We start from the raw sequence: 27,958 nt of genomic DNA, 5'->3' as shown, positions 1-27,958 counted from the left end.
AAAGAAGGAAGGGAAAGTGGCGTAAATTAGCCAAAAAAAAATGAAAGGTTCACGCATGACGTTTGGAGCAAAAGTAAAAAAAAAAAATGCGAGCGAGCTTGTGATATATTTTGACAACATTTTCAGAAAACAATATCATGTTTTACCATTTTCCTTTCATTCCTTCTCATTTTTTTTCTTGGTCGTGAAAAATTCGAAGCATCCGTCGTTGCCAAAGCCCCCCCCCCCCACCCATCTGTACGCCAAAGGCAAGGAGAAAGAATGATAAATAGATGAAGAAAACACAAAAGAAGAGACGACGAAAATGAGAGGAAAAACAAAGCAAGTAGAGATTATAAATACGAATTCATGTGTTCAGCATTTACAAAGTCTGCAGTAAATCGCAGGAGTTTTTTTTTTCAGAAACTAACTAGTTCTTTGAAAAAATTTATCATTTTTTGAAATACATTATATTCTACTCTACAACCTGAGCAAAAATATAAAACTAATAATCTATATTATACAAAATAAAATTGAAGACGGGGCTATCAAAAAATTGTTAAAGTCGTGTCAATTCAGTTAGAATATTTTCATGAATTGTTTTACACGAGTATTCATAAAGTATAACAAATTTCTATCGATAATACAATAATCATTCTCTTTCGCGGGAATGGCATAGAAAAATAGCGATGACAGATTTTTTTTAAAGAATCATGTCTTATGTGACGAATATCGGATAAATTACAGAGATTAAAACAAACTACAACTTCATAAACAGAGTAGTAAAATGTGGTTTTTGTTTCGTCAGGTACACCGAAAATATTCTTGAGATACCAAAACTCTGGAAGAGCGTCAACTTTTGAAAAGCGGAAATACTCGCATCAAACAACGCGTGAACTAATGGAACTCCGTGCGAGGAGTTCCCCTCGATCTGTACGCCAAGTTCAGAGAGTTCTTATTGTAAAGGGATTGTAAAGTACAGTTGAATATTATCCATGTCGATGCATTGTACTGTTTTCTGTCATTGCCGATGCCCTTTGGAACTTTGTCTGAAAGCAAATGAAGAGAGAGGCAAAAAGATGAAGAGAAAAGGAGATACAGGCACGCTGGTTGTCATATGCCCCACCCCTTCTCTTTCCTACCAGTTCATGAGCCTTGACGTCATGACCAACTACTTTATTCTCAACGCTGATTGGTCACTGAGTCTACCAAAAATCGCTGCTCCGTAGACTGACTCATATCGTGTGTCGATCACCTTTCACGCTGAGCTCGCTGTGGTAAATATACACAGGCGACTGAACACTTTGTATATCATGGTATATAGATCTACGGTTAGCAACGAATGAATCATTCTTAGTACAGTGGGCTTTCCCCAAACCAGTCTCAACTCTCGACAATCTGGTGTTTCCAAGTTTCAGATCTAGGTCTCTCACTCCGTGTGCTCTTGCGAGAAGTTGTGCTCAGCCGAGGATAGCTAACTTTATACTTGGACCATCTCCATTCATTGGTGTCACTGCATCGTGATGATGTCCCATAACAAAATGTAAGTTCCTTTCTTATTTATCTACTTTTTTTAGGCTACCCAATTTAATCGTATTGAATAAAATAATTGAATAAAGGAAAGAAGTATAAGCCTACATTTCTGATTTCAATATTTCATTTATAGTTGCAATTGTAACAGCCTTTAAAGAAAAAAGAGCAATACTTTGTTGGGTAAAAATGCGCTGTTGTGGAAAATGAATATGTACAGGAATCAAATTTCACTAGTTATTAGATGTCTTTGTTTTACAATTTAATTTAATGACAATTTATATAGTAGAATTACTCATGTAATGTATTGAAAGTATAGTCTTTGGTACCGAAATATATTAAAGACAAGGTAGAATGAAAGAAATGATAAAATACAAAGTACTTCATTTAAATAAAACCCCGCTTTCATTGTGTTTTGTATGCCATTCTTCTGGATTCTAAATCTTTATTTGATTTATTTGGCAAGTCGATAGGTTGTTTCGGAAAATGAGTTTTTAATCTGCTCACTGAAGGGAAAAGAATAGGTCCGGCAACAAGGACAAAGTCAACAAGGATACGATTGTATTTCGAATAATATTTGACAGCATTTTTTTCATCATTCTGCGAGAAAGGGTTAGTCACCCATCAAAACTACAAGACTTCTTATCTATTCCTCAATTATTTCCTCCCCTTCTCTTGTTCTATAGATAGACACCCTTTTCTCCCCCACCCCCCTCTCTCTCTCTTCCACTTCTACCCCTCTCTACAAATTTTCTGATAATATTATATCCGAGTTTGAGTTTGTTAATCCCCAACTCAATCTCAAAAAAGAATACCACGAAAGAATGTAATAATTCTGTAAAAATATAATCATTTGCTTGCAATTTCATTGTAGGCGAACCCATGTTACCTAGACAGTTTATTTGATTTATTTTCCAGGGGCCAATTTCGATGTACATATTGTTAGATCCATTTACCAAATAGTGTAGTATTATGGAAAATAAATATATTGAGATTTCAATTTTATCCTTATAATTAGTGCACATTGATCGAGCCTGCGCTTTATATCTTTCTTCACCTCTCCCATCATGCCCATTATGAGTTCGGCATTGATAAGTCTCGACTTTGTTTAGAAAATGTCATATAACCATCTGTTATGCTTATTATTGCATTTCTTGAGATTATTTTTGGCATCAATAATTTTTCACGTAAAATGATTGGTGTATTGCGGGTTAAGCAGTGCAAAAAATGCAGAAAGAAAGATAGGTGAAGCAATGTAACCAGGAGCAATTAAAAAAATATATAATTTATTGGGCCTTTTTTCACTTTTAGTCAGCTCAGGGAAATGAATGATAAGTTCAATTTAAACGAGTGTTATCAAATACTATCATGACTATGCAATCAATGCATTTCTGCTGGTTTGGTTTTTACTAGGATTTAAGGACCATTTTCTTGATGAACTATTTAACTTTAAAACAAATTCAAGCAAACACGTAAAGAAAGTGCACTATCAAAAGCAAGTGTTTATTATAGCGAAAAATGCCACGCTTTGTGATTAAACCTAAATCTTCAACAACATCATTCTAAATGAATTCGGTTATTTTTCAAGTAATATCAATACATTTTATGTATTTATTTCATGGACGTTATATAAAGTCACTCCTTTGTCGTGATCACAGATAAAATGTTCGACAGAATGATTCATAATGCCCTCGATAATATATTTTACAAGTACAAAACGAGAAGTTTGATTAGAATATGATTATTAACAAGAAATATGCCTATTGCTTGCTCGATGTCAGTTCCTCACCGATTTTTCTTCACCATTCATGCATAATTAAGGAAATATTAATCATTATTTAAAGGCCGAAATACCCAATTGATCGCATCCTAAGTAGTCGTAGAGGAGGAAGTTGTCTGCTTCTCCCGCGGTTTCTGCGGCAGTGCTTGCCCCGGTGATGCGGTGCACCGGGACTCGCTAACTATGAACCTTCAAACATCACCATCGTACTGGCGTTCACTTGAGTTTTCAAAGAGATCGGAAACGTCTTAAGACATGAAAATATTTACTCGACATGACTACAAACTTGGTTAATTTACTGTTTCATCTAATCATGTTTCATCATTCGACAGAATTTTTTCAAATAAATTACATTTCTGTATTATTTATCCAAGGGACATAGAATGGACATGGAAGTAGATGAAAGTCTATAAGCACTGAAGTTATATACAAACCGCTGTTAATCAGCCTCACCATAATATTCTTAGCTGAAAGTAGTAGAGTACACACAGGACAAATAAAGGAAAATTATATTCAGTTGCCTTTATATATATGAAAGTGAATGTATCTGATCATTATAAAAGTATATAGGTCGTATTTATTGTGTTTCCCTTTTGGGTTATTTTGGTATGTTCATGAACCCATTCTCACACGGCATCAAAAATTAAATAAATTTTCAATTTAAGTTATGAATACAATTGTGAATCCAAATTTAATCCAAAATTATTATAAATCTTTGTGATAATTGCCCATCCCACTTTTTGCTCCCTCTGATCTTTCACATATAGGCCTACATGTATGGGTTGTTTTTATCACTGGTGAAATATTGGTCGTCGACCTAGTTCTTCAAATAAAACAATGTTGTAATGGGTCAATATCGGATGCTTTAGATAACTTCGTAAAAAAAATCGCACCTTTCATGACTAAATAGATCTAGTGAGGCCCGAGGACAGTAATAAATGATTCATATTTAATAAAAGGCACGTGCCCCAAAACTCTACAGAAAATTACTCGCTGCTCCATATCAGTATTTGTAACGGCAATCGGTCTTTCTAAATACACTTGTAAGCGACCACAAATCGCGTCAAATGATTGTCTGTATATTTTGATTTTATTTGGAAAGTAAATAAAGACCACCACAATTCTGTAATCAAACGAGCATTTGATATTTGATCGTATGAAGACGATAAATATCACTTATTTTATCATGTTTACACTGTGGCTCAGACATGCCTCTGATTATTTTTTGGGGAAAGAAAGCAGATGAGGTGTTTGATTGTAACAAGACAGGGTCGTCGTTTTTTGTTTTTTTTTGAAGCGCGTGCCAGTTATTTTGCGCTGCTTCTGCGGCATATACCGAATATGAAAACACGTGCCAAAGAGTTTTGTTTGGTTTCTGCCGGTCTTTTTGCCATCATTTCCACTAACCCTCTCACACGCAAATCATACTCGATTCTCAGTTAAGGTGGAAATTAACATTTCATTTATATCTTCATGTAAGTTTTAATCCATCCTATCTTTTAAGGACAAGTCCAACCCAACAAAAAGTTGATTTGAATAAAGAGAGAAATATCATAAAAGCATAACACTGAAAATTTCATCAAAATCGGATGTAAAATAAGAAAGTTATGACATTTTAAAGTTTCGCTTAATTTCACAAAACAGCTATATGCAGATCCTGGTCGGTATGCAAATCATGCAACTGATGACCTCATCCACTCCCTATTTCTTTTGTATTTTATTATATGAAATATTCTAATTTTCTCCTCATGGTCAAGTGAAACAATAATTAATTCCTTTCTGAACATGTGGAATTAGCACTGTTTGTATGGTTTTGTCAACTTGGTCCTTGTTGTCAAATCTGTAAAAATGAAATATTGTATAATTCAAACAATAAAAACAAAAGAAATAGTGAGTGATGGACATCATCGACTGACTCATTCGCATGACACTGAGTTGGGCATATCACTGTCTTGTGAAAAAATAACCAAAACTTTAAAATGTGATAACTTTCTTATTTTACATCCGATTTTAACGAATCTTTTTAAGCGCTATGCTAGTTTGATTTTCTCTTTTTATTAAAATCAACATTTTTCTAGGGTGGACTTGACCTTTAAGTAGATATTTTTGTTCTTCCTTAAATTGGCAAAGAACGGACACCCTTTGCTGCCATTGGCCTCTTTAATTTTATGTCGACTCCCCCACCCCTACCACCACCCCCCCTTTCCCTCTCTCTTTAGGCTTTATCTCTACCCCCTAATCTCCTCCCCCTCTCTTTTTTTACATGATTATGATATTAGTTTTCCTTTCACCCCTATAAAAAAAACAGTTATGCACTCACATCCATCGACATCACCTTAATAGCACACACACACACACCCTAACCCATGAACCGACTGCTTTCAGTCTTAATGATTTCCATCAGATGATATAGATGCGTTCACACTGGTTGTAAATTAATACTCTCTAACTTTTTTAGATTTATCTTTTTATCTCACACACGCACCCTCCCATCCCCCACATACCCACACACACACACACACACACACACACACACTTTTCTACGGTTTCCCCTTGAGAGAAAACGCTATCAGTCAAACGGATAGCTTTCTAATCTGATATGGAAACGGGGTACAACGATGTCATTGGTGTGATAACCGTTATCACATCCGTTAGCATGGTTCGACCGTATTTTTGTGTAAACTGCTGAATTTACGCTCGGTGACACCGAAGCAGAAATATAGCCACAGATTTCGATGAATACATTCAGTTTGAAATATCTTTATACCCTAGCGTTATAAAAGCAACAAGATGATGTAAAGTAACCCAGAATATATACGATAAAGAATGAAACTCAAATTAGTAAACTATTCGTGAAACCTTCAGCGAATTTATCACTCAGTAAAAATTATCTTTGAAAAATTATGTTGAATAATAATTGTTTCCAAATAGCACGTTGTAACTGTGTTTCTTCGGAAAGAAAACTTGTGTCACTGTTTTGAATATAAGACAAGTAAGAAAAAAGAAGAGAAGTGGTATAACAATTTTAAAACAATTATGCTAAGGACTAGGAGAACCAAGTTTGGACCCTAATTTGTATAACAACTTGTTCAGATTGGTGACGCCGGATTTCGCCTTTATCGCAAATTCGTTTGCAAAGCCTTCATGATTGTTTTGTAAAACTACATTTGTAATTACTAATCAAAATGTGTCCATATTAATGTGCATCGAATCATCGATCTGAATTGAATGACATAAATATTCATGCCCTCTTCCCCTTTTTTTGTTCTCACTATATTAAAATCCAGAACTTTGATTTGGACGTTATGGTATTTGCCTTATATCAATAGTAGTGGCTGAAGTATAGTGGGACCAGGTAAAATGTCTCTGAAATATTCCCCTGAAATCAAATGATCCTCAAGCAAGCAATTTCCATTCAGCTTGCAAAAAAAATGTTTTTTACATTTATCCATTTTATTCATCGCCTTGTTTCTGAGTCATTATTACTGCCGTCAGTGGTAGTAGTTGGGGGTAGCGCTGCTGGTAGAGGTGGTGATAGTGGTGGTGGTAGTTATGGTGGTGGCGGTGATGGTAGTGGTGGTATATAGCGGTGGTGATAGTGATGGTAGCAACTGCGATGGTAGTGGTTGTGGTGTTGGCAGCTGTGGTGGGAGTGGTGGTGGCAATAAAGGTATTTTTTCGTCATCTTAATCGTTCATCTTATCATCATTATGTTGTTAAATTTAACATTTCATATGTTAATTTGTTAATATTATTGACAAAATTGGATCAGCGTTGATTAGCTTCGACACCTATTTTCTCAGCATCATGACTGTGGATAACATATATCGAAATCAGTCAATCAAGTTGCTAATGATTATGCTTTCAAGCACTGTAGTTTTCTTAGTCTACAAATTGCGGTACACTGGGCACTCGTTTCTTCGAATTAATAAGGAATTTTGGTGCGACTTTGGGGCATTCAGCTATATTCCTGTCATTAGTAAACCCATGTGTTTTGAACATTATAGTAAATCCACGTTTTATATTCTTTGTTAGCGTGGGTATACAGCAATATTGTTGAGTGCCCCCTCCTGGTTGACTTGCCATTGTTATTTGTACCTTAATCATGTTCATTGCTATTGACAATTGATGTTCATCAGCTTTTAGACATCCGACATAATAAGCCTTCCACGAGATCATCGAGATGCCTCCAAAGAAAAACTCTTCAAAGATTGGATCTGAGGCTCTTTCTGAGCTGAAGGATGACATCCTTGGCCTGTCAAAATTGCTAAGTACCAAGCTGTCTCTCCTAGAGACTAGTACCAAGGATGTCCAACATGTCCAGGAAGATCAGACCACGGTCGAAAATGAGGGGCTGAAGAGCGCAACAGACAAACTTGAAAGCGAAACTGCAGAACTCAAAGCAAGGAACGAAACACTAACCCATATGATAGAGGATATCAGCAGTGAAGTCCGCGACTTGGACCAGAGCCGTCGCCTCTTTAACCTCGAGATAACTGGAATCCCGGAGCAGAAAGACGAGGATCCTAGGAAGATCGCTTTGATGGTGGCGCAGTTGGTTGACCCGACTATCAACGGAAGTGATATCGACATCGCCCATCGAATCGGTTCGAGGAAAGACGATCGACCACGGTCAATTATCGTACGGTTTTCTAACAGACGATCAAGAAATGCCGTCTACAAGGGCAGGTGTAAGCTGAAGAATATGTCCAGCAATGATATTGGAATCAATGGTCAACCAAGAGACATCTTCATTAATGAAAACCTTGTACCTTCAACCTGGGCGCTGATGGGAGAGGTGAACGAAGCTAGGAGGGAGGCTGGTTTCAGGTATCTCTGGACGTACAACGGACAGATTCATCTACGAAAGGATAAAACAGAGTCTCCCATCACCATCCGCAACAGAGCAGATCTAGCCAAAATCAAGTAAATACTTTATGCTTAATATTGCTAATTTGTCATTCGTTATGTATGCTTTTTGTAATGTGAGGCCTACTGTAACCTAGAACAGAGTAGGCCTATATCTAATTGTCGATCTATATTTCTTATTATGCAACAGCGTGTCTAGTTTGTGGTCGATTGCTTCAAACGATTTGATAAAATAATTTGTTCGAGGCTTAGAAGACTATTTGGAAACTGCGAAGTAATAACGTTTCAGTTATTACCATTATAGTTTAAAAAAAAAACAACCTCACCCAAAGACACGTTGACAATGTACTTCTTGTGATCCGCCCCCCCCCGCCCTTACGAAGGTGTGACGTCATGTTTATACTGATGTCTGATTGGCGGGAAGTTTTAATGGGCTGGAGAGTCCCTGCTATCCTATCCCGCAGTCGAGAACATTTGTCTCAATGGCATATATCATGCAGGGGAGCGTTTCATCAACATTTTTGTCCGACAAGTTGTCAGGTCTGAAAACTTTCCTTGATTATGATTGGCTGAGAGGTACTTTTACCATAGTAACTGTCGGATAAAACGTCTGACAAGCCCTTTCATGATACCGTCCCTAGATGTTTACGACTGTCTGACTTGTCTGCGCATGTGCGACCCACTAGCTGATTACCTGTGGCGTAAGGCGTCGCATGTTCTCCCACGCAGTCGTAGCGCGGTCGTTAATCAGCGGCGATCACACAACGTTGGGCGCCGTAAGGTAGCACAAGTTTCTCTACCGGATGCATGCACACAGACGCACGCACAACATGCACAATACACAAACCCAAGCCTTCCCCCTTCTCACAACAACCCCCCCCCCCATTTTCTCTTTTATTGATTATTTTGACAAAGCTGTAAATCTTCTCTTATTTCTTTAATTGAATTACTTTTTTCAGAAATTAATTGGGAAAAAAATTACACGAAATTTACTCGTAAAATCATTGATTACATCAATAATAACGTACCTACCCTCATACGTACACAGAAATTATTTGATAAGCTCAACCTCGTTTCTACATTTTATTAAATAATTATGTAATTCTTATATTCACTATAGTTGTGGCCATAAATAAAGCAGAATCAGCATAGTTGCACGGTTATGATCGTCTTTGGCTACATTTAGACATTCCTTTATGATCATATATTTATTTTTGTCCTGCTGTATTTATAGCTACCCCAAAATACGTGCTATACGACAGTCGTTAGTCGCTTTTCCATGAAAGACATATGTAACCTTTTACAAAGAAATGTATCTGCACTGGATTTGGTGGACAGGAATTCCTACCTGCCTGATCAAATATGATAATATGTACACTGTCTAGTTTCCTGTCCAGCAATTCACACACGGTGATGGTTCTCCACACTTCGAAATGGTGCAATTTTGTACCCTACCAATCCGACACTTGATGTTTCTTTTTGGGTGCAACTTTGCACCTTTCATGAAATAGTTAACTACATGCTTCACCCTTGTAGGGTGCAGAGTTCTACTTTTTTGACGCAAACAACTACTAAATTTATCTCCATGGTGTTGTCTCATTAGCACGAGTAGTCAATAATCATTGCTAAGGTCTACACAAGTCATGTGAAATATACAATGGTCCGTATTCTTAGCTCCAATTTCAACCATGGTCGAAATCTGGAATAAATTTATGGAAAGCCAAACAAGTCAAAGAGTTTGCTTACTCTCTTTGGTCCTTATGATTACTGGGCCTATGCCCCCAGTATTTAATACTGTACAGTGTAAAAAAATTGAAATACCAATATTTTATTTTGGGCAGTATTTTTCCCAATGCGGAAAGGATACTCTCTAGTAAGGTTAAAAAATAAGAAGGAATTACTTTAGAATGGGCAATATTTTCATCACACTGGATAAAAACAAATGCCCAATGTTGATTGGACACATAATTACCCTCATGGAGCATTTTTACTCAATATTTTTAAGAGTGTCAATAAATAAATAAAAAATAAGTGTAGATCCCTCCGGCAGGGTTATGAATACCAGGGACTTACAATTCCCAGTGAATACTATAGGCCCTATATCATGAAATCAGAACGCTGTATGCAGATAATATATATAGCAGAGTAAAGGAAGTTAAGTGAGTGTCGAACGAGTATAAAATAATATTGCTTTGATAATAAGCCCCCAAGTTCAGTGCTCTTAAAAAACGACGAGTACATCCTTCCGCTGTATTAGGTCGAATGTACACATGTACAGGTGCTGTTTAATATGATGAGTCTGAAAATTTGAATTATGATCCTCGTACTCGAAGCATCTCCTGTGAAAATGAGCTGGTCGCTATTGTGTTTGCAAAGGACGGCGTTGAAAAAAGATATTTCGCGATCCAGTTCTTCCGAGTATATCTCGTGCTTGTAGAATGACGCAGTATAATGTTCAATGAAACCATTGGGTTAGTTTGAGTTAGTTTGCCTTGACGTAGCTAATGATTTTTACTTTCTATTAGATCATCGTTACTATTATGGTGGGCATCTGAAAAGCCATCGTCAGTGACGTACATGTATGAGAAAATCTTACCACGTTCAGCTTACTACAATGGGGGAAATAACAAGGAAATTACATCAGCCATGTCAGCGCATTTAACAGGGAAACGTTGTTTTGCTTATAATTCGATACCAAATTCGAATTCTGCCATGTTTGGCAATCGATACCATTTCGATCTCTTGTTATCGCAATATACCATGGACTATTGCTCTCCTATCTTTCGCTCCGTGTCCCGCTTTAACCCTTCTTCCATCACCTACCCCCCCCCCCCCTCTTTCTCTCCGTCAGGCTGTCCCCTCTCTCATTTCTCATCAGCTCTTCCTTAATATCTATGCATCAACTTTCCCTTCACATTCTTATCCTCATTTTCAGGGACGGATCCAGGATTTTCAAAAAAAAAAAGAAAAAAAGGTCTTCAATTTCAAAAGAGGGGGCACACCTCTATTTCAATGGCATTTTTACATCACAAATTTTAATTTTGCTCCTCAAAGGGAGGGGGTGAGCCCGTTGTGCCCCCCCCCCCTGGATCCGCCAGTGCTCATTTTTACCCACTCGCTTCTTGGTCACGCTTAATCAATTCTGTTGATGTTTCTTTTCATTTTTTCTTATCCACCTCTACAGGGGCATGGGAGAGAATCAACCGCCATCGAGCCAGATGCACAACGGTCGTCAACGACTTCGACCGTTCCTCATCAGCCTCATCGACAGCGGCAATGTAAAAGGTCTCCAGTGGCTTGACAAAGAGAAAACGCTCTTCAAGATCCCCTGGAAACACGCTGGCAAACAGGACTATGACCCTCAGGAAGACTCCAAGATATTCATGGTAGGTTCTTTGCTGTTCTTGGCTCTAAGGATCGGGAGGAGAAAAGTGAAAAACTCAGTAAATGTCGTTGTTCAGTTATCGACATATTATCAAAACATTCGTAGAAAGTCAACAAAATTGTACTGATGGGCTATAAACGAAAAATAAATGATCCAGAGAAATTGCAGGAACACTCAACATGCGGGAGGGGGGGGTTAATGAGAGAAATCGATATCATTTGTGTTCTGGAAAACAATCGTCAAGCACAATTGAGGCATAAAACAAGGTATAAAATGATGTGGATGACAACAAAGTGCGCTCAGGAGATTATTTACTATAAGTGGCGCTGTATAATGGTAGTAATGACAGAATGAATCTTAATTACTTTGTTCAAGTTCCTCGAGGGTCGGGGAAATAATAAAAAAATATATTAAGGATCCTCGTGTATAATAAATAACAAACAACCGATTCATCCTTTTTTCTGACTTTGCTCGACAGCTGTGGTCACGTAACACCGGTAAATACAAGGAAGGAATCCACGAGCCGGAGCCGGCGGTCTGGAAGACACGTCTTCGTACGGCTCTTAACAAACTTCCCGATATCGAAGAGATCCATGAGAAAACTCAGCTCGATATACCTGAACCATACCGGGTTTACAAGCTTCTACCAAAGAAGAGTGAGTCTCAATCATTCAATTTTAATACTGGATCTTTCTATGCAGGATGATAATTGTATAAAACAAGTGAGATCTCGAACAAGCTATTGTCAAAACTCTCAGTATTCATTTCTATTGTTTGGTCTTCGCGTGCGCGGGACTTTTGTCCGAATCTTTATAGAAATAAAATCCGTATTCTGATTATTTCATCTTTATTCAAATTAATATCGTCTATGGTTAGGTGTGGATGCTGAGACAGGCCACAAATCTGGGTTGATGGAAACCCTATGCACTCTTAGACATTTAAAGGGTGTCTCGAGATAACTTGCTTTTGTCTCGTTCATTCGCTCATAAACTTTTACATTGTCAAAGAATGACAGTATACAATTCTCCCGTGTGTTTTTGTTTACAAGGAAACCATCTCTTAAAGGTCTAATAAACTTTAACCATTATCAAATTTAATCTGAATATACGATGAAAATAATGCTTGCGGAGTTTGAACAGTCAATATTTTACGATTTCCGGTCTAAGTGGTGCGATGCTATGTAAGTTAATAAAGTCTAATCGTTTATGAGCTTGTACCACGCGAACTTCATTATAAACAAATTTAAAGATAGTTTGACATCAATTAACCCGCACATTTTGATAATTTGACGTTACTTGTGAATTATCTAAGGGAATATTTAGTCAAATGTCCCCTCTAATGTCAAAAAAAGGGAAAAAAACAAGATGACTTCGGATAGACAGCCTAACAAAATAATGAAAATGAGGATTTACGTCTTAATCAAAATTATTTACTCTTTGTTTGTGAATGCTTATTTCCCAAGCGATGTCCAATAAGTAACTGGTCGCGAGGCCCTTATAATTCATATCTGGAGAAATATTTGCAGAGCTTCCAGAAATTCTTCCCAAAACCTACGGGACCACTTTCTCGGAGACAGCTGCTAGTGGCAATTTGCTTGCCAAATAAAATCAATTTGAAGGTAATCAAAAAAATAAAATATACCACCCAGATATTGCGGGCATAAACAGGAATTTCTATTTGTTTCAGCAACAGTGTCCGTTTTATGAAGCTTTGTGTTTGCAACAATTATTAAAAGAATTTCAAGAAATTGATTAATTCAATATTTTTTGGTCTATTACTCCTACGATCTTTTACGTCGGCAGTGAAAGTAATTTACTTTAGCCATTTTCATAAATGTCGGGTTTCTTTCTTATTTTCTTTTATATTTTTGTGTCGTTAAATTGAGCAAAATTGCAGGACAAAGTGGAATGAAGCTCTGTAAATAATTATAATAATTTCCTCAACATTTTAAATAATTAAACAAATTACTTTGCCCTCCCCTCACCCATCCAGCTGAAGAGCTTTCAAAACAAATAATCTTCCATGTTTTACACTGATAAGATAGTTTCAAGAATTATAAAGACAAAGAACGAGAATTGCCGAAAAGAATGAATAAGTGTATCAAGACGGTGCAACGTTCACGGTGATCCAGAATGTATAATGTAACTGTAGTATAGGCCTATTATTATCACATGGAATGCATGAATTCTTTATTAGGATTTTTATTTTGTTTTATTGAATATAGAAAATCATCCATTCATGCACATTCTTGTCTCTGTATATATTTAATTGATAATCAAATAAAATTACATTTTCATTTCAACGTTCAACATGGTTGTAGGCATATTCCAAAATAAAAACACGAAGACCACATTTTCATTATTTATCCCCAATCCCATGCTATAAATAGTTGAGGGTGCCAAATTTGTATAAAATTGTGAAAAGTAACGTGTACTTTTTTCGCGACGGGAAAACTGAATGAAAAACTTTCAAGTCGCCCCAAGCAAGAATGAAACATTATATCGGAATGTTTGGTATTGTGCGTTCCACTTATCAAGCAAGAAAGGTTCACACAGGTTATTCTGTTCTTGAACTTGTTAATGCCTTTTGTTGAGAATATCGAAATCTTTTCCGAATGAGAGGGTGAGAAAGGAGGAGAGAGTGAAAGAGAGAATTGAAAGAGAGGAGGAAAGAGGGTTAGAGAGGGGAGGTGATGGAGAAGACGAGAATATGAATGCAAGTGAGCACTCCTTGAAAGGAGTTGTCAGAAATTATTAGTTACCATAGTAACAACAGTGCTCCTCGTCCAATCAAAGCCAAGGAATATAGTCTCCCAGATGCAAATTGGTGGGCAAAAATGTTGATTTTATTTTAAACACAATGAACTGTTTTGTAAATCCAGGTGTGAAAAAGTAGAGATAAATGCACTTCTTTGGTAGGCATGGTTCTGTTTGTATTTCCATGGTTGTTGCTAACAAGGCCAATGGGACGTAATGCGACTGCCCAAGCAAGGGCCACTTTGGTCAAGTGCATGGTCAGACTGTTGCGGTATGCACAGGTGTCGAAACCACAAATTCTCGAATAGAGCAGTCCACATAATGTTTATGAAAAGTAATAATATCTAAGTCTAGATCTCCATCCACTAGGTACGAAAAATTGTTTCAAAGTATATTACAAAATCATATTTTCGTCAATTTTTTTGCCAGCTCGCTTTGTTAACCTGCAGTTGTTGTTGTTTTTAAAGCCCCATACGTCATGTCTATTGCCATCTCAAAATAAAAGTATTATTATTTTTGGTTATTATGCCACCGGTGTCACATATCACATTTACTATGTTACCGGGAAAACACACAATTTGTACGTTTATGGAATAAGTCAAGGCTTCTGTATTTTACCTTAACCTTTCTTCAATTTGATATACATGACATAGAAAAATACTAATGATAAATATAAACAAAGACACCTGGGCAATATAGAACTAAAATAGACATAACTATGATTGTGGAAGGTCGTTGACAATGACCATGCTAAAATTGAGCATTTTCTTGCGAGATACTTCCTGTAATTATTAATTTTGTAATAGTGATGTAGCACATTTTTTTATAATAAGGGGAAATACATTCGAAAAAGGCAGATTCAGATTATGGGAATATTAGACAAACAGACAAGCACATATAGTTAGTGAGATAAGGGGATATTGGATGCATTGGATTTAGTGGGGCTGGATGCAGGGGACGCACACCCTCTATATTTTTGTAATTTGCCCATTTAACATGCATAATAGCCAAGCTAAGAAATTGTCATTATGTAACCCCTTCAAAATGTCTGTTCACACACTCTTAATATGAAAATCCTGTAACGATAGATGTGGCGTTAGAGAAGGTTGATATTAGAAGACTGGAAGAAGCCAAGGAGAGAAAGAAAAAGGAAAAGAAGAAGAGGAAGCCAGAAAAGAGTAAAAGCTAGATAGGCCTATAGTATACTATATAAAGAGCGAGAACGAAGCAATTCTTGGTATATACTGAATGACACTACTGGAGGACATTTTGCTTGTAAGCTTTTTAAAACTTGCAGACATAAAATGTAGGCTTCAGAAATTCCGCCGGTGACGACCCCGCCCCCTTCTGCTGCATCGTATTCCCATGCGGAGAAAAGGGAGGATGAAGAGGAGGAGCTAAGGAAAAGGCAAAGTAGGAGGGTACAGTTGAGAAGAAAGACACCTCCCCTACATACAAGTTATGTTTACATTCACAAAAACGTGACTTTAACAAAACTTTCACTCGTTCGTGTGCATAGTTTTATTCAAAGTCCACCACCCCTTCCCCCCATCCCTCACTTCGAGGAATGTCCATGAAAAGAGGACCAACAATTGAATAATTGTTACTCCCGTCTTGCATTTGTTTATTCTGAAACAATATCCTTATCATCATCATAAATTTTCACTGCCACACGAAGGAGGGCAAACCGAGAAACAAGTTAGAAATGGAGTTGTATACAACACGCGCGTCTCGAAGACTGATTGTATTTGTATTCAAGACCCATTTCCAGTCGCATATTTTATGAAATTGCTGCGTTCAGACGACCCAATCTTGAGCTTTGACTTGACTTTATCCAGACATGGAATGAAATCTATCGCAGCAATTAGGGTTTTCAATACACATGACATCGCACAAAATCTTTGCAAAAATGGTTTGTTAAGATTTTCTTTTGAACCCCCGTTTCATGTTTATATTTTTTTCTCTCCGATCATGGGGAGGGGACTCCGTGGTTGCCTACTGCGTTCCCCCAAAACACATAGCTGATATACAGAAAACAAAAAAAAATCTCATTACAAGTGCATGCCTAAAATAAATCAGATTCAGATTCGTGGTCAGTAATTTATTTTCAAACTATATACATAGTGATTAAAAACTAGTTAAGCGCCAATTATGTTCCTCAGCTCATTTAACAGTTGTTTGCCCCTTTACCTTTCTATTTCAAAATACATTTTGACCTATACGTCGGAAAATGTCAGACTTTCACATTTAATAACAAATACAACAAATACTGTAAGGATCAGAGTACTATTCTATCATGTGCATTTTAATAAATAACAACAAATACTGTAAGGAGCAGAGTGCTATTCAATCATGTGCATGACAATAAATGTCATTATACACGTTTGGCACCATTTTTGTTTCCTGCAGGACTCGGCGAAGGTGAAATGTTATCATCTTCACCTTTCGAGTAAATTCATGTTTTTTTTAATTTGAGCAACAAACATCTGTTTCTCTAAGAGCATGTCATCGGAAGCCTATTGTAAAATTATATGAGTTCATATCAATTTACGAAAAGTGTCTTTTCATTCCGGCTTTTCATTTTCTAGAAAATCAATGAAAATGCACACTACATATCTCTGACATTTGAAAACGATTCTACACGAAGGGGGGGGTGTTTTAGAGCCAAAGGAAGCATTGTCTAGAAAAGAGGGGGGGGGCTTAAAAGTAGGATTGTATGAACGCGAGTTTGTCTTCCAAATCGTCCCATAATTGATCGGTTAACATGTCATAAATCCTCGGGAAACCCTGGCAGAGAGTATTCCGATGTTATGAGTCATCAGCAGCCGCTAAGCCCTGGTCTTTTCACCTCGAATGGTATGTTATTACTCCAGTCATGTATTGGTTTGGAGGCGCATAGGCTTCGTCTTGACGGGCATGCTGGCGGGGGAGAGAACTCCTCGCTGCGTCTGCGGCGACCACCGACCGTTCGTGCGTAGGCAGATCTTGACAAGAGCATGCTATGCGGGCGAGCTACGGGTGAAAGAATGACACAAAACAGACACGGTCGTCAAAAATTGGAGGATGATAATGATTCCTCTTTGCTATGTTGTATTGAGTGGCTAATGGGGTGCCTAAGAATTCCGATATACAGATGATAAAGACAATAACAGAATTACGATGGAATAACTTTGGGATGATTTATTCCCGGGATTTATTTTTGGCGGTAGAGTTTTTTTTTATTAATGCAATGTGCTTCGATCAGACCTACTGATACTCAAGAGTGTTACGGATTTCGTGAAGGGGTTGGCACTAGAGTTGACAGGAAAAATTATTATGCTTTCTTTTGATATAGGCCACTATAGGCTTCAATATCAATCCCACAAAATGTATGTAGTCAAAATGAACAAAGCATTAGCATTAAAAACAACAGCGCCCAACAGGTTTAGAGAAAATCATAAAAATGCCCCCCCCCCTGCCCCAACCCCTTCACATCACACCCTTAAGCTTGTCGGGGATGCTAGATGTATAATTTTGTAGGATGACGGCATGGCAAAGGAATGTAGCAGGGGTCAAATTTCAAGCCGTGCGCTCGAGGACCTGCGTCCAGGGTAGGGTCATTAAAGGTCATCTTGGGGTCACGTTCAAATGGCAAATGCGGGGTCATAAAAGTGATCCCAGGTTCAAGCCCCTAGAGGAGCAATCACCACCAAACCCTTCCCAAACATTCTCTCCTCTCCCAGTCATCCCCTTACATGGTTCGCTCATTGCGTATATAGGCCCAGCGTCTGCCGAATGCAACCTGTTAATGTCATCTGACATGTGACTTTTGCTGAACAGATTTCTAGGGTATATAAGAATATCAAAATGATTAGGGAGGTCGTTCTAAAGCGTATAAGCGAGTAAATGTACAGAGAGAACTCAAATTGGAAAATGTGTCAGTCAACTGAGTGTTTCATCAACATTTTTGTTCGACAACTTTATTTAATTTTTATTGGCCGAGAAGCACAGTTACTATGGTAACTGTCGGATAAAACAGGACTTGTCGGGTGAATTATTATTTAACAAGTCTTTTCATGAAATCAAGGAGTTGTTTGAAGCTCATTGATGAAATTAAGCTCACCATGGTCCAGTAACACAAAGGTTAGCGATTGATCGTACCCTCGATTTTCACAATTGATTGTACGTTGTAGTCAATGGAATGATTTGTAATAGGTCCATGATGGAATCAATCGTAGAAAATGTTTTACGATCATTGCTAAATTTGGGTTACGGGCCCCAGGTTTCGTCTGTATCGGAGATGTATACACTTACCCACTAAGCTGACCTACATTTTATACCTTTGACTGAACTTGTGTACCGCAAGTTTCAGACCGAACCTACAGTATCCGACCAAGTCTAGGTTCCTTCCCCCTACCCCCCCCCCATCTCTCTCTCTCTCTCCCTATTTCTCGGTTTTTGCCCTTTCTCCTATCCAACGTCACTATCGCGGGAGCGTAGACGAAGTGTTTCATGAGATAGGGGTAAAGCAAGCGAACAGGCAACTCCCGTCGATTCATAACTTGGGGCGATTTGTATTATTATCTCATCTTTTCATGCTGTTTTCCTGCACCCCCAATGCACTTTAGAGCCTTCTCCCCGCGGAATCAGTAACACGCAAATCAAGCTTTGTAACGCCGACTTCAGACTTTGCAAAATATCATGTTGATAAAACTGAGAAAAGACAATTAGTTAATAACAAATACAAAATTATTTACGACCCATTTTAAATAACTTCACTTGGAAAGTGTTCCTTCGTGCATGGTCTTAGGTGACAGTACAATCACGACTTTGAATTAGCAATTCAATCATATTAGATCATTCAGTCATATTAGATCAGTGATAATGTCGTTTGCTCTTGTTTGTCTGAGAATCAATATCAACCTTGGTGAATGTATTATTTTTACCTGTCACCTCATTAAGATTGTTTCAAATAATTATTGCTTACCATTTGGTAATCATGGTAATATCATTATATTTAGCGGAGTGGGTGACTCCTGATGTGAGTGAAGAGAAATAAATGAACCTTGTAAAAACTTGACTTCATAGTCTTTAAATTATTATCCCCTCCCCCTCTCTTTCTATTTCTGTGATACAGCTGGTGGATCCAATGTGAATAATAAGTCACCCCACCCTGGATGTCACGATTATCCACCCTCGTCAGGTCGAACGGTAAGCATTCATTTTCTTCATTCCTCTTATCTGCCCCTCTTTCTATTTTCTATCCACGTCCAAATCCCTTTAAAATAATGAACATGACCTTAAAATATATTCAATAGTATGATGATTAAATCTGTTGACGAAAATTATTAAATTATCATTTGTGTTACTGTAAAGTTTTAATTGTTCGGATATACATACTTTTTATTTATCCATCATTCCGATTTTTAGCAAGAGATTTTTTTTTTCGTTTGTTTTATTCATTACCCCCCCCCCTTAATGAACTTCACTGCCCTCGCGTACGTTCAATACCCTATATAAACATGATGAACATAATGTATGCGAATGTGTATGAAATTGTCTTTCGATTCCTTTTTTGTCATACTCTTTCGGGCTTCCAGTTATTCTGATGTTGGTTCGGTATCTGAATTGCAATTTTAACACTCTATCATCATACAATCATTCTAAAAACAAAACTCGTCTGATTAATGCCACATTAAGAAGAAGTAGGAGGGTGATTAATTTTAGTTTCTCTTTCATGTGCTAATTGCTTATCATTGATCAGTACAACGTCCAACTTAATGTTTCTTAACTCATGTGTGACCTCTTTCCTTTTGTATCATTCCTTTTTGCAGCAACGTTCTGCAGGGGGTAACTTTCGTGCCCATCACTCCACGGGATCCTACCCCACTGGAATAGGTGAGCTTCCCCCTCCTTTCCCGAAACTCTTTATCATTTTTGTCCCAAGTACAATGTCTCACCCTCGCGTAATTAACTGGTTGAGTATCCAGACTTTTAACATACGAAATTTAAGTGGTGAGATTTGATTTTCGAAAAGATAATTTCGGATAATAAATGATCACGGAGAAGTGTATGTGAGATATCATGAATGGCAGGAAACTCGACAAACTACAACGTAATTTCCAGTCGTTATCTTTGTGCAACATATTCCTTGCAATCTATGTTGCGCAGGGGAATGGACTGAGATTCGGATCATCTTTCAGATGTGAAATGGGGGTTGTTTCACTCGTCAGCTTTGTGCGTGTCTCACGAGTGCTAACAAACTTCCTCTTCGGCTTAGCTTCATTCCCTGGATTTTTATCCAAAAAGACAAGCTTTTGGCAAGATTGTTGAGACATTATGTTTTTATCCAAGAGAATTACTACGTAATTACAATATCAGGATTATCCTTGCGAAATGAAACCCAGAAAGTTCATAGGTTTTACTGTAAGTTGGATAAAAGATATTTTGGGATTAAGAGTAACTGGATTGACCGCGTTCGGATATTGGTATAACGAGAAATGAGAAATATCGTTTAAAGTCATTTACCTAAGAATTAGTATTTTTTAATTGAATATTTCTGGAAAGATTGTATTCAGAATTTCGGTAAGGCCTATGATTATGATCCTAATTGTGTACTGTTTATCACATTGCAGAGTGTCCAGATATGCCCCACCCAAGCTACCCATCGCATTACCCATCTATCTACGACTATCCGGCTTACCAAAACCCGGTGAGTATACAGTAACGTGATAGCCGTGATTGCAATAATCTTTGTAAATATCATGTGTTTACAAATTTATTCCAATACAATTGTAATTGTTTCAACAATAATACAAATTTATTAAAATGCGTGACATTGTTCTATTTTAAAGGCATACAATGGTTAAGGATAGAATACGTTTTAACGAGTTTGAGAACAATCAACCCAATCCGTGAGATAGTGGGAATGCTATACCGCTATTGGTTTTCATGACATTATTTGCCTGTAGCTGAGATGTACATTTGTATTCTCAGAACAACTGCCACGTTGGTTCGCATCCCGACTCATACACCATCGTTGTACCACCAGCCAGACGAAAAATGAGGTTTAAAAACCTAGATAAAAGAATTTTACAAACTCTAACACGTCTAACAAATAAAACCCTTTTACACTCCTTCCACCCAACAATTCCTCGATCGTAAACCTCAAAATTATTTGGATGTGCAGAATTTCTGGAATATTGTCTCTGAGATCTTTTTGGAATAAGATCATACCCCGAGTTCACGTCTTGAACTACTGTTTTCTCATGGGTATGATATTACTTCAAACAATGCCCCGTCAGTAAGAAAAGAACACGGGGATGATTGTCTATCAGTCGTCAAACCGCCTCAAATTTCTAGGTTTTTAACTCGTAGATATTCATTGTGAGGATTTAGATATTTGTTTGTTGTTCTGTAGCAGGTTTATGAATTCGTTTTGTTTTAAAATTGTTTTCGAGTTACTTTCTCTGTGATTAAACTTAGTGCGGTTTTATCATATTCGCGACTTCCATTATTTTATTCATTTATCATTTGTCCCTCAACCCTTTCGATTTTTTGCACCACTTATTTAATTTCAGTTTTTGCCCAAACTTCCAATCAATTTCGTGAACGAGCACAAGAGATACAATAGTTCTTTATTTGGTATCATAAATAATCGCTTTCCTTCAATTCAATCTAGCAAAGAAACGGGGAATCATTAAAGTGGAATTCGTTTTTATTTGTCAGTGAATATTTACAATAAAGTTTAACACTCTGAAAAAAAAAAAACAAACCACTTCATCGATTGGAAATGATCAAGCCTTTGTTGGTCTTTGCAACAATAAATCTTGTTAGCAAAAAAAAGAAGAATATTTTATTTGAAATTCATTTGTCCTTCATATCTCATTTACAGATGTGTGAAGTTGGTATGGGATATGGTCTGTCACCGACAAGCGGCAGTAAGTACTATTTTCATAGTTTATTATGTCGTATACTAACTCCCAAACAGACACCTATCATTGATATCAACATGGCGGGTTGTCATAAAAAGCACACTCTCTTTTTAAAATATTCTTAAGAAATATGCTCCCCGTCTTTGGATTTTCTTTTAAAATTTGGAAAACAATTGTCTCTTAACTACTGAAGGAGGTGTCTTAGATAATCGAAATATTTATATAACAGCCGTAATGTGAATGTAAATGTTGGAGGTGATTACATTTAGCATACTCTATAAAAGGAAATGTAGTGAAAAAAATATTCTTTTGATAAAATACCACTTATATCACCCCCTGTCATTTTAAAGACAAATAGGCTTGATCAGTACTTACCGTATTCTACGAATGCTTCTTTTGGTAGGCCTGTCAGGTTTCGGGTATTATCCTCACCACCAGCAGAGCGTCATGACGACCTCAAGCGGCAACCGTCACCACCCATACCACCCGTCGGGCCACAGAGCCCACCATAACTCGACGGGATCATCGGTAGGCTCCGTGGCCGAGCTCAACGAGATCACAGAGGTAATCAATGAAGACCTGAGTACAGGCAACATGAACGACCACCAGGGACATCATTACACCAACATGGACAACATGGATGTCGACATCCAGGCACAAATGAAGATGGACTCCAATACAGGTATGGGCATGGATGCTCTGGTCTCTGTTGTAATTAGTGGCCGTTGGCATGTTTGTAGATGTTAAATATGAACGGAAGTATCTTTGTATTCTTCTTCCTGTTCAGAAATCGATTGTTATTAAACTTTCGATGATGAAAGCCTATAAAATACAACTACATAAGTTCAAAACACAGATATGGGTCAAAGCAATACATTTCCGAGAGGCTTAAAGAAACTGAAAGTTTTGTCTTAAAAGATAATGAGATAATGAGGTAGTGATTTACGACTTGCGTATCTTAGAAGATAAATGGACAAAAGGGCCTTAATGAAAATATCTATTCAAATGTGGCACCAGGAAGACTGCAGTTCGAAGTTAATTTTCTCGATATTCCTCTATTCTTGTCTTCTGCAGCAGCAATGCATCAGTACGTCCAGAACAACAACAACGACCCTTCACAGACCAACTACCACGACGCCATTTCTGTTACATCTTCTGGAATTACTCCATTCAGCAATTCAGCCAGACAAGTACCGCATCCACAAAGCTACTCGGTGCGTTCTGATTACGACCATCAGCAAGCTTCACCACCAACCGCTATCAATGCCATTACCATAGCGTCTAACGTCTTGTCCGGAGAGGGCGAGGGTTTGGAGGCGTGCACGGCGGCATCAGTAGGCATGCAAGGACACACAAGGCGACCGATAAAGGATGAAGACTCACATTGTCTACCAAGTGGTGAGTGACTCACTGTCTAAAACGAAAAATATAAAAATAACAACCATAAACAGTTAACAAATAAATACAAATTCTCCAGGTGCCATCACCAAGCAACTTCTAGCGTCTTGTGAGATCTTTATTGCAAGCTTCATGTAATGCTTCCTGATAAAAAGAGCACACTAATTTCAAACATAAATCCTAGTCTAAGAGAAATATTAGTTCCAAAATCTTGAGTTGACGATAAGTACGGTGTATAAGAAGCAAATATATTTTTTTACAAACTTGTTGTAATAATCAGATAACCCTTTTCATAGGTCTATGATAAACCCAATATCTACTTTAACATTATTTTCCCAAACCAGAACATGAAATGAGCATACAGATGTATTACCGATCCACCAACGTCGGTTTTCACCATGTTCAGGCCGAAGGAGGCTGCATGATCTACTTTAAAGAGCATTACGAAGCTGAGGTCCGGCGCAACATGCAGTTAATCAAGATGCCTGATATCAAGTCTATCCCCGAAACAGAGATCAAGGGCAAACACCGAGAGTACATCGGCAAGATCCTTGATTGCTGCGATAGAGGGTGAGTATTGTGGTACCTCAACCCGACATCAGAAATGGCAAAAGATGTCGCATTTCTGCAAGGGCGAATAAGCCAGAAGAGTTGTTTATAGGCGCTACGTATACCCAATAAAAGGGTTTCTATTTCTCTTTTGCTCCTACCGAATGTATTGAACCTAGTAGCAATCTACGAGGCTTCTTTTTTTTCTTCTTCTGTTGGAAGGGGTGAATTGCTCTATGCCTTATTTTTGTTTTTGTCTGGTACCTCCAAGTAAAGAGGAATCAACATCTACTTCATCCAAGCTTTTTATTTCGATGTCAAACTTGCTCCAACAACCCCAACTATGCAACTGAAATGGATTTCATTGACTTTTAAAATGTAAGACTTAGGCATTATTTTGAGGGGCGTAAATGATATTTTATACAGATTGTGAGACAAAGTCTTAGAATCTGCGTCTGATCGGACCGTTGCTGGATAAAGCACAACACGATTGCAACTTGAAATTAAAAACTAATTATGAAGTCACGTCTAAGTCATTGTTTAATTGTTTGATCTCATCCTAACTTGTAGCACAAATGGATGATGCTTATATTGGTCAATATCTTATTCTGTGCACAGGTTGTCTTTGACATGCCGTGATGGTTGCATCTACGTCAAACGTCATTGTCGCAGCGTTCTATTCTGGAGTACATCAGAAGACGGTACAAGGTGCGAGAAACTGGAGCGCGACGTCGAGACCAAGATCTTTGACCTCAATCACTTCCGTCAGAGTCTCCGTCAATATTACGAAGGTTCTATCCCATCTCCCGTCGTCCCAGAGATCAACTTCAGTATCGCGCAGAAGCTCTGTGATTCCTACGAACTGAAAGCATGTTTTGTCACATTCGTGGTGAGGCCATTGCGAGCGGTAGAAGAACTGCGGACACTCAATGTCGACGCCAGGTCGCTCCCTCACAGCAGCCACAGCGGGTTGCTCAAGTTCTCAGGACCAGAGATGCACAATGATGTCTTCACCAACACCAGTGTGTCTCCTCTTCTTGCTGCTGGCCTGGGACCATGGGGCGACATGAGCCCCTACGCTGCGTCGTGCCCCATGATCCCCCAGCCACAAATTCCACATTGAGAAAGCGAAGACGATAAAGAATGGACGAGAAGCATTTCCGATTGCATATCTTGTAATTAAATATGTAATCATCGCTTGTTGTAAAGACCATGACAGTTCACAAATTTCATCGAGTTTCTATGACCTTGAATGAAATTGTGACACGTCGTGGTTGAAGTTGTGATATGTAAGAAGCTCGTATGAAACCATTGTTCTAAGCCATCCTTTTCATTCCCTTTTCATTGTGTTGCTCTGCATCCCTCATTAAAGAGATCAACTTGCTTTTGACATTACATAAAGCGTTGAAGGAATTTCGCCTGTTACAATTTGAAATTGTTGGCAATGCTCATTCAAAGTAAGAAATCTAAACAAAATGATGTGACTTGCTTTGACATGTCTTGACATTGTTGATTGAAGATAAAAAAAACATCATTCACTTTTACATATATATCATGCACATATTGATCGCTATTTATTGTAAAAATAAACCTTTAGATTACTCACATTTAGCACACCAGTGTCAGAGACCACAATGACAATTACCTTGATTAGTGACATAACGAAACCAACGAAATAAGACTCCGGACCGTTCAAAACTTTGATGATATTTCGAGTGGCACATCACCGGTGGGATTGAGGTCCGTTGTTAATGTGATTGAAGCACGTACAACATTGTATAATGCAGGACTTCTGGATTCTGTAATAGCACATCTATGTGCCGTACTGTACGGCGATAAGTTACACATACCAAGATCTTTTGAAAGATCTGTTATAGCGTCTGTGTTCTTTGATTCAGAGTTGTAATTGGCCTCTTTACTAGCTGTCCGAATTCATTATTTTCCTTCCGATTTACTCGCTAACCTGTCAGTAAGAAAAGAAAGAATGATAATTACAATCCAGTTCCAAAACCAGTTGTTACCATGGTTCTCTATCTGGAAATCCTGCGGCAAGCTTACACGTTGCATAGAACAAATTTTGCTTATAAAAGTATGAACAATATTTGAAAATGTTAGTAAGCAGGTCTTTGTGAATTGCAAGGCAAGGTAGTCCAATTAAGTTGAATGTGCTTGAATATCTTACGCTTATTATTTTCCGTTGTTCCACGTTGATCTTTATGATCACTTCCCAAATGCATGTTATATATTCATGTTCTTTTCTTAGCTGTATATATTATACAAGTCTTTTCAGCGTTTAGCTTGTAAATTTGTTAATTTATTTTATATAAATGTTTGTATAAATTTCATTCTTTACTGGTCTTTATTTATGAGGGTAATGAAAAAAGAAAAAAAATCTTCGTCTTAACTAGTTGACCTATCTTCCAATCGCATATATTTCCATTATTTTCATAGACAGCTGATATGAAAATCTGATCAATACATCTAGGACGTGCCTTAATCTGAGCAAATTTTAGGTCGCCAACTCATGATAATAAATGATGTAATTCACACTTTGTAAATAAATATTGTATATATTTCATTCCATTGATTTATTTTTCTACTATGTTTTCGATAGATTACAATCATTCCCATGGTTAGCTATCCTGCGGGGATTCCGCGGAGGTTTTATATTCCATATACCTATCAGGGGAAGAGGGTCGTTCCTTCCCCATTGTAACAAAATAATATCTCAAGAAACCAGCAACCTTCTCATACAGATCAAAGTTTTAAGAATCTATTATTTTTTTTTTGTTATTTTAATCGTTTTCATGTGTGAAAATGGAATTATCTCTTATTGTATGTTAAATTGTGAAAAAAAGTAATGTGCCAAATTGGAACTATTGTAAATAGTAAGCAAATGTCGATTTTACAAGAAGAATATTCGTGTATTCCCCAAGGGACATGTTCAACTGTGAAAGCACTCCAAATTAAAGCTCAAACTTTGACAGCATTCAATCATATTTTTACTTGCATGCACCAACGCATACGCTGCTGTTTCTTGCTAGATTGACTTTAATACGAAAAGGAAATTAAATGCATAACACGCATCAGCTCCATGATCTTGCCACGAAACTTGTAACTAGATAGCATTAATTCGTAATTTCGCGGAAAATGCCAAAAAGATGTATATTACATTTTCTCTAGATTGTATATATTGCTAACAAGTGAATCTTTGTAAAGACGATTATAAATTGTAAGCTTAATGTGTTGTGAAAGATGAAATGCTTAAACTTGCCTCTCTTTGATATTAAATGTTATTTCTTTCTTATACTTAATCAACTTTGAGCAGAAAACACCTTCGACATATCCCAATTTGAAAGTGTTCGTTTAGAAAGCACGACATTTTATTATTCTGCGGGCATATCATCGCTGGGGCGGGCTCCCACGATGTTTGTCTTGTAAATTGTTCAGTGAAGAAAATAGTGTAGGAAAACCATTTTTTGTGCCCAAATTTAGTCTTTCGATTATAATTTCGAACACTTTGTTATGTTCAAGGTTTTGTTGGTGCTATGTGATCTAGACACGATACGAAGTTGACCAGTAACTCTCGTTATCTTGTGTTCATGTCAGTGGTAGTCAGAATGTTTATGTGTTCTTGAGTTTTGTTTGAAGATAACACATTAAAAACCAATGAAAAGCATATTATCTGTAGAGTGAATGGTTATTTTCAACGGTGTATCACAAACTGCATTTTGGAGAATTATGTGCGAAGAGTCAAACGCGAGCCGAGCATGTATGCTGTGTACAATTGCGTGCGAGG

General features: G+C 37.5%; 1 protein-coding gene across 3 annotated transcripts; it reads left to right on the top strand.

Moving 5' to 3' along the window:
* The first annotated feature begins 1,284 nt into the window (after positions 1 to 1,284).
* LOC121407014 lies at positions 1,285 to 27,838 on the top strand. 3 transcript variants are annotated; one of them, XM_041597904.1, is made up of 11 exons: positions 1,285 to 1,522; positions 11,343 to 11,544; positions 12,022 to 12,199; positions 19,416 to 19,489; positions 20,113 to 20,176; positions 20,914 to 20,990; positions 22,173 to 22,218; positions 22,616 to 22,894; positions 23,287 to 23,610; positions 23,955 to 24,180; positions 24,778 to 27,838. In XM_041597904.1, exons 1-11 carry the CDS (start codon positions 1,503 to 1,505, stop codon positions 25,280 to 25,282), a joined length of 1,995 nt encoding a protein of 664 aa, XP_041453838.1. In that variant the 5' UTR covers positions 1,285 to 1,502; the 3' UTR covers positions 25,283 to 27,838. The 3 variants fall into 3 exon arrangements, with proteins under 3 accessions (XP_041453838.1, XP_041453837.1, XP_041453836.1); XM_041597903.1 differs by lacking the exon at positions 1,285 to 1,522 and adding an exon at positions 7,446 to 8,215 and having other exon boundaries at positions 23,290 to 23,610; XM_041597902.1 differs by lacking the exon at positions 1,285 to 1,522 and adding an exon at positions 7,449 to 8,215.
* Positions 27,839 to 27,958: the final 120 nt, after the last annotated feature.

This window comes from Lytechinus variegatus, chromosome 2 (genome assembly GCF_018143015.1).
Source record: "Lytechinus variegatus isolate NC3 chromosome 2, Lvar_3.0, whole genome shotgun sequence".
NCBI lineage: Eukaryota > Metazoa > Echinodermata > Echinoidea > Temnopleuroida > Toxopneustidae > Lytechinus > Lytechinus variegatus.
This window is presented reverse-complemented; position numbering and strand designations above follow the sequence as displayed.